General features: G+C 32.2%; 1 protein-coding gene across 2 annotated transcripts in view; it reads right to left on the bottom strand.

Moving 5' to 3' along the window:
• Positions 1–3483: 3483 nt before the first annotated feature.
• Positions 3484–8547, bottom strand: part of LOC134684254 (DNA topoisomerase 3-beta-1-like) — a 45206-nt gene continuing 40142 nt past the window's right edge. For both annotated transcript variants that reach the window (XM_063543515.1, XM_063543516.1), the window contains 3 exons: positions 7352–7551; positions 5963–6068; positions 3484–4904 (listed from right to left, as the gene is read on the bottom strand). In XM_063543515.1, the coding sequence (XP_063399585.1) occupies positions 4680–4904; positions 5963–6068; positions 7352–7551 (531 nt within the window). In that variant the 3' untranslated portion in view covers positions 3484–4679. The remainder of the gene's footprint in view (positions 4905–5962; positions 6069–7351; positions 7552–8547) is intronic.

The raw sequence follows: 8547 nt of genomic DNA, 5'->3' as shown, positions 1-8547 counted from the left end.
AATTTGTCAAAGTTTAATTAAATATTTTGCTAGTTTTATCTAATGAAGAGTTGTTTCACAGGCAATCATACCAGGTCTTGTGTTACACAGTTTCCCCGATCTCATTTTGATGGTTTTGATATAGCTTTAAAATATAAACCCGTTATTTTTAGTCCCCTATAGAAGTTAAAGGGGACTTTAGGTTTGCACTATCTATATTGTTCTATCATGACTGGTTACAGATCAAGTTCTAATTTTGTTCCAGTCTCTGTAATTTGTGCAGAGTTGTGGTCCTTGAATACTTTTTATCATGCTCAAAGATATTGATTTGATATTTGGTTTATTGTTCTATCATGACAAGTTACAGATCAAGTTGAGATTTTGTTCCAGTTTAATGATATGAGCAGAGCTATGATCCTTTGACCTGAAAATTCACTAGAATAATGTTTTCCACACTTTTTGGTCAGTCTTGAAGATATTGGATTTGATAATTGGTATATATTTTAACTATAAAAAGCTACAGTTCAAGTTTGAGTTTTGTTCTGAACTGGTAATTTTTGTGTGGAGTTATGGACATTGAACTTGGAAAATTCACTCAAATAATCAGGTTAATGCATTTCTTTTCATCTTTTGTTGTGCTAGAAGATATTGATCGGTTAATTGGTAAATAGTTTTATCATGACTTAGTTTTAGATCAAGATTTTGTGCAGTTATGGTCCTTGGAATTAGGAAATTAATTTAAATAATAAGTTTTCAACACTTTTTAGGCATGCTTGAATATATTGGCTTGAAGGAATATGTGTGGTGTGAGTGCCAATGAGACAACTCTCCATCCAAATAACAATTTATAAAAGTAAACCATTATAGGTCAATGTAAGGCCTTCAAAAATGTTTAGATTTTGATGGTTGGTTCAGCATCTCCAATAAACAAGCAATAGGTTGAGGAGATGTGGTTTGATATGACAACTATCCATCTGAGACCAAATTAAGTAGAGAAGATGTTGGTAACTAGGTTCCAACAAAGAGCAAAACCCATGCCAGGCTCTGACTCTACCTTGTTTAAACAATTAAAGAAAAAATGAACAACCAAAACAACTGTGATTATGTACAAAACAAGGAATGAAAACTGGTATGATATATACAATAAGAAACGCCAACCTATATTTGGTGAATGGATAAAAGTAAAACTACAAAATTACTGAACTGAGAAAAACGAAGAACAGAAAGTTCCTAATCAAATGGCAAAACCAAATGATAAAACACACCAAACGAATGGACAACTCATATTCCTGACTTAGTACAGGCATTTTCAAGTGTAGAAAATGGTGGATTGAACCTGGTTTAATAGTGCTAAACCTCTCACTTGTATGACAGTCACATCAAATTCCATTATATTTACAACGATTCATGAACAAAACAGACATTATAGGTAAAATTGTCAAAATAGGGGTACAGCAGTCATCACCGTCTCACAATCTCATTCAATACAAAAACAAATATTTAACAAAGAAGATTGTCTGTCTGTTATGGTTCATCTGACCTTGGCCTTGTTTTTATGATAAGTTTGTACTATTTTCAACGTAAATTCAATCATGATCAGTATCCTGTATCTTTGTATGAACTAATCCTTCAATCATGATCAGTTTCCTGTATCTTTGAATGAACTAATCCATCAATCATGATCAGTATCCTGTATCTTTGTATGAACTAATCCATCAATCATGATCAGTATCCTGTATCTTTGTATGAACTAATCCAATCCAACGATTACTAGAGTAAACTTGTAAAAAAAAAAATACAAGACTCCAAAGTCAAGGTTGCACAGATTGTTTCTAAATTTTAGTGTCTCACCAACAATATACTGATCACATTTAGAACTTGTTCCTGCTCTGACACTCCAAAGTCAAGGTTGCACAGATTGTTTCTAAATTTTAGTGTCTCACCAACAATATACTGATCACATTTAGAACTTGTTCCTGCTCTGACACTCCAAAGTCAAGGTTGCACAGATTGTTTCTAAATTTTAGTGTCTCACCAACAATATACTGATCACATTTAGAACTGTTCCCGCTCTGACACTCCAAAGTCAAGGTTGCACAGATTGTTTCTAAATCTTAGTGTCTCACCAACAATATACTGATCACATTTAGAACTTGTTCCTGCTGACACTCCAAAGTCAAGGTTGCACAGATTGTTTCTAAATTCTAGTGTCTCACCAACAATATACTGATCACATTTAGAACTTGTTCCTGCTCTGACACTCCAAAGTCAAGGTTGCACAGATTGTTTCTAAATTTTAGTGTCTCACCAACAATATACTGATCACATTTAGAACTTGTTCCTGCTCTGACACTCCAAAGTCAAGGTTGCACAGATTGTTTCTAAATTTTAGTGTCTCACCAACAATATACTGATCACATTTAGAACTTGTTCCTGCTCTGACACTCCAAAGTCAAGGTTGCACAGATTGTTTCTAAATTTTAGTGTCTCACCAACAATATACTGATCACATTTAGAACTTGTTCCTGCTCTGACACTCCAAAGTCAAGGTTGCACAGATTGTTTCTAAATTTTAGTGTCTCACCAACAATATACTGATCACATTTAGAACTTGTTCCTGCTCTGACACTCCAAAGTCAAGGTTGCACAGATTGTTTCTAAATTTTAGTGTCTCACCAACAATATACTGATCACATTTAGAACTTGTTCCTGCTGACACTCCAAAGTCAAGGTTGCACAGATTGTTTCTAAATTTTAGTGTCTCACCAACAATATACTGATCACATTTAGAACTTGTTCCTGCTCTGACAAAAGATATTGCTTTTGGTGTTTTTACTTACTTTGAACTCACAAATAAATTTACATGAATAAAAATAATAGAGTAGGCTATATGTGTTTTGAGCCTTAATTTACTTGTGCATGAACATGATATATTTGAATTACAATTCAAGGGTAGATCTGGTAGACGGGTTGCTATAAAATAAAATTTTCAAAAAAACAAGAGTACTTTATATTAACAATATGCAGAGTTGATGAGACAACAAAGGATCAATTGTTATATGAAATTTTGACTGATACAAGTCCAACACACTTTTGTCCTCTTTATTATACAAGTAGGGATGCTTCGTCAGTTTTACATATTGGATATATCAATAAATAATAGAATACAACTGTAATGTACATTGGGTAATTCTGACCAACATAGAATTCTTAATTATATGCACATCTTAAATAATTCAGTTCTGAGGTACTTGCTGCCCTAACATTGTGTCAAGGGAGACAATCAGAATTTCAATTCCAAGAAGGAGAAATAACTGCATAGCCATAAGTCAAACAATGGCCTACAATCTTACTTAGAAAACATGAAATTAAACAATAAAGGCATTATAAATACTCCATTCCAGATGTTTGTTTGCTCTGACCTGGTACTTGTTGTCTTTAGTTCTAAATATGAAAAACAGGAATGAAATGAACTAAAACACAACTTAAATAAAATGGACAAAGTACAATAATCTATTTAGAATTTATTATAGACTGCATGATATAACAAACAATACACATTTATAAAACTACCTGTCTGATTGAGTATTGTCCTCAGAATACCAGCTATTAGCATGATATATTATCTATGTAATAATTCTCTGTCATCTATCAAAGCATTTATATAAAAAAAACTAATTTAAATGTAACTTTAACAATGCGGTAAGAACTTGTAGTTAATTCTTTAACAGTGCTGCAGTAAATTCTTAATATAAAAAAAATATAAAAGCAAATGGTTTCTTACTAGTTTTACTTACACAATACACTTTTAATATGATAGTCTTTATAATATGTGTGAACAGATGCATGGTAGCGTTGATCTTGAACAATGAACATGGATATCTCTTACATAGGTACATAGTCTGACAAAGGCTTGAACAATGAACATGGGTGTCTCTTACATAGTCTGACAAAGGATCTGATGCAACATTAACTGATTCTTGAAAAGAATTTCAAAGGATAGGGTTCTTTTCAACAATTATCTGTTGCTGATATTTTACCTTTTTTGTGTGCAATTAATTCCAGATTCTAAAAAGAGACAGTATCACTTAACTGGCAGATAAATTATTATCTCATGTGCCTACTAATACAAGAATTTCAGGTGGTACCCAACACGTAGACTTAAATTAATTTGGCACGTTTAATTTTCATAAAATTTTGAGAAAATGTTTACATTGACCCTTTGAAAAAAATATAAAAATTTTAAAAAACTTGAACCAATCACTTTCTTGGAAAAAAATGGTTGGATATATAGCAGTTTGACAAACACTAGTTTTGATAATTGAGAAGCTTAATTTGTCCTTGATTCAAACGTTTAGCTGATTTCACAGAGTTATCTCCCTGTAGTGTTAGGTACCACCTTTACAATAAAAAAAAAGTGCTATCATGATTTCAGAATCACACATCAACGGATCATAATACATAATTACCAAGACAACACTAGGTCTTTGAATTGTAGTCCTTATTATTAGAACTAGATATTACAAAAGGTAAAAAAAAGTCAAAATAACATTGGTACTAAACTTGGTAGATAACAATGAGTGACATGTACCATAAGCTGTAGAGTATATATATTACCAAAAACAATACATTTTAAAGAATTTTAAACTGTGACAGACTATGAGTGAAAAGGCACATTAAATCAGAACATAATGACATAACTATACAAAATAAGCAGCTAACTGTGACATTTTGTCTTTTGGTTTTCCTCTCCCTCGACCTCTTGACCTTCCTCCTCTACCACGCCCACCTCTGCCAGCTGTTCGACTAGCACCTCCCCTTCTTTTCATTCTTGCATGATGTTTTTCTACCAATGGTTTAAATACCGGGTCACAAAATACACAGCCTGAGTGTTCAGTTTCATCTCCTTCTAGTGGAGTTTTGCCCTATAAAAAAACATACAAAATACAATGTTTCATCTAATTCTAATAGTATGATTGTAACAAACAAATTGTACTTTTTAACACAGGCTGTGATTATCCTATTATTATAAAAAGTCTTTTGACTCTAACTCTAAATAGGGACGATATTATGCAAAGGGGTCTATACATACTAAATAGGGACAATATTATTCTTAGGGGTCTATACATACTAAATAGGGACAATATTATGCTAAGGGGTCTATACATACTAAATAGGGACGATATTATGCAAAGGGGTCTATACATACTAAATAGGGACAATATTATTCTTAGGGGTCTATACATACTAAATAGGGACAATATTATGCTAAGGGGTCTATACATACTAAATAGGGACAATATTATGCTAAGGGTTCTATACATACTAAATAGGGACAATATTATGCTAAGGGGTCTAATCATACTAAATTGGGACAATATTATGCTAAGGGGTCTATACATACGAAATAGGGACAATATTATGCTAAGGGGACTATACATACTAAATAGGGACAATATTATGCTAAGGGGTCTATACATACTAAATAGGGACAATATTATGCTAAGGGGTCTATACATACTAAATAGGGACAATATTATGCTAAGGGGTCTAATCATACTAAATAGGGACAATATTATGCTAAGGGGTCTATACATAATAAATAGGGACGATATTATGCTAAGGGGTCTATACATACTAAATAGGGACAATATTATGCTAAGGGGTCTATACATACTTAATAGGGACAATATTATGCTAAGGGGTCTAATCATACTTAATAGGGACAATATTATGCTAAGGGGTCTATACATACTAAATAGGGAGGATATTATGCTAAGGGGTCTATACATACATATTTGTGACCTTTTCAAACTACTTACTATATTTTGCATAAATTAATATAAAGAAAATTAATTAGGTGTATGTAAAAAGTTTGCAAGTTATACACTGTCCATACTAGGGATTCTATTTGTAGACAACAAATATCAAAGGATGATAACTGTGTCCCTGGACCATGTATATACTTATAAAACATACATACCTTGCTGAAATCTACATTAACAATGTGTGATCCACAGTCTTCACATATATCTTCTGATACTGATACTTTATGGGCATTGTCAAAAAAGTTGATCACAACATTACACCTAAAATTAAATCAACATCACATGTACATGTACACACACACAGTTTATGGAGTTTTTTTTAAGAAATATACTTTGTTGTCTGCTCTATGGACGGGTTGTAGTCTCTTTGACATATTCACCATTTCCATTCTCAATCTTTTTATTAATAAACAAGTGCAGGAATTTTTACTACGGAAAAAATATGCCATTTTAACCAGAATTAAAACTTAAAAATCGGCTATTGATTTGAAAATGTATGGTGGGCAGACTGTTAGGCATCTGGCTGCAGTGTCTGTGCATATATACTCATGCACTGTTCAACCAAAGCTTTTCAATTTTTTATATGTTGTTACTAATGACAAAATAGAGGTAAGGTTTGATATTAATGATTATCACTTTCACCATTCAGGAGTTATGGTTCTTGAAAGATTGAAATATGGTGTTTCCAGTCATCTTCATGCTTTAACTCATGAACTATTCAACCAAAGCTTTACAAATTCTAATATTGCATGACAAAATGGAAGTCAAGTTTGATATTGATGATTGTAACTTTTACTGGTCAGGAGTTATGCTCCACACATAAATGTAAAAAAAATCTGGTTTACTGTCATTCTGACAGCCTCTTTTTAGAATATTTTCACTTTATTGCAATCTAGTGTGCTTGGCAGATCTTGTCTAACTGATGGATGTTCTAGAACTGATTATTTGAGGGGGAATCCGAAGGATTTCAATAAAAATTTGCTGGATGGTGGTTATTTTTGAAAGATGGCATAGGAAATGGAAATAATTTTGTACTTTTATGCATGGTGGAGTAAACTAAAATGTGCCTTCTGATCCCCTATACAATATATATTTTCAGAAACAACACAAATCGATTGAGCTGTTCATATATTTATATAGCATCTAAAAAACTTCTAAAATCTTCTACTGAAGAGTCATCTGATAATTTTGTGAAAATGATATTTGAAAAGCTGAGACACCTGCCAGATTCTATCTATCATGGCTTATAAGACAACTATATTTGCCTTTTACCTGAAGTATAAAGCAAGAACATACAGAAATAAAATCTATCAAACAATCTATATACAAAGTGAAAAATATTATTTCATATTTTATATTCAGTTAATTTCATGATAATCTGTTTCAATGGTCTAGCCAAAAAAAGCTTATTTTTCAGAATATTTCATCTTACTAAACTGTGTGACAAGATCTAGAGTAGCAACAATAACCTAAATATGACTCATAACAAAATAATTTGAAGAAGTCTGCAAAATTGAACTACAAGCAGTATAAAGTCCTCTTACATATTGCAGGCCATTCTCCATTTTGGAGCTGAAGTCTGATCTAGCACCAAGATACCATTCTCACATTCTACACATTCTGATACCCCTGTCTGTGATAATCCATGCTGGCATGTTGGATGGGTACACTCGTTACAACCAAATCCTTTCTTCATGTCTTTGAATGGTGGATTATTGTAACAATAAGGACAAAGAGGGTAACACTGTAAAATAATAATTATTTCTAATCATTAATAACAAATTGTAAGGGTTCATGAAACCCAGTGTCTTGCCTACTTTTGCTGTTGTTTATATTTTCAAACCCAGTGTCTATGGAAAGCCAACGGGGTCAAAATTCTTACTTCGTAACTTGTCAATTTGTAACTTGTAACTGTGTGATTTGTCAATTTGTATATTGCTGTTTTGTAACTTGTCGATTTGTTAAATGTCGATTTGTATATTGTCTATTTGTATATTGATGTTTTGTAACTTGTCAATTCGTTAAATGTCGATTTGTATATTGTCTATTTGTATATTGATGTTTTGTAACTTGTCGATTCGTTAAATGTCAATTTGTATATTGTCTATTTGTATATTGCTGTTTTGTAACTTGTTGATTTGTTAAATGTCAATTTGTATATTGTCTATTTGTATATTAATGTTTTGTAACTTGGCTTGTCGATTCGTAAATTGTCAATTTGTATATTGCTGTTTTGTAACTTGTTGATTTGTTCTGAGACTACTATAACACATTATAGTAGTCTCAGATTTGTTAAATGTCGATTTGTATATTTTCTATTTGTATATTAATGTTTTGTAACTTGTCGATTCGTAAATTGTCAATTCGTTTATTGATGTTTTGTGACTTGTCGATTCGTTAAATGTCAATGTGTGAAATGTCAATGTGTGAAATGTTGTATTATGCTAACAATCATTATGACGACAGATGGCGCTCGGTTTCTTCTACGGTGTATAAGCCTCCTGTAAGTAGGAGCACCGGCATATGGAATACATACCAATGTAATTTAAATCAATTATGTAAACCACATTTATATAGAAGAAAACAAATAGATAAATACATTGTTTGTTTTATATAGCATGTTTATCAGGGTCTCGCATTTATTTAGAGTTTACTGTACTGGTCACCAAACCTGGGATGGGATCCTGTATTTTGATATCATAGATGTGTCGCTGGAACGGGCTTCCTTATCAACTTCGAA

The sequence above is a fragment of the Mytilus trossulus genome, chromosome 9 (genome assembly GCF_036588685.1).
Source record: "Mytilus trossulus isolate FHL-02 chromosome 9, PNRI_Mtr1.1.1.hap1, whole genome shotgun sequence".
Lineage (NCBI taxonomy): Eukaryota > Metazoa > Mollusca > Bivalvia > Mytilida > Mytilidae > Mytilus > Mytilus trossulus.
Note: the sequence above shows the minus strand (reverse complement) of the source record. Positions and strands in the feature narration are given on the sequence as shown.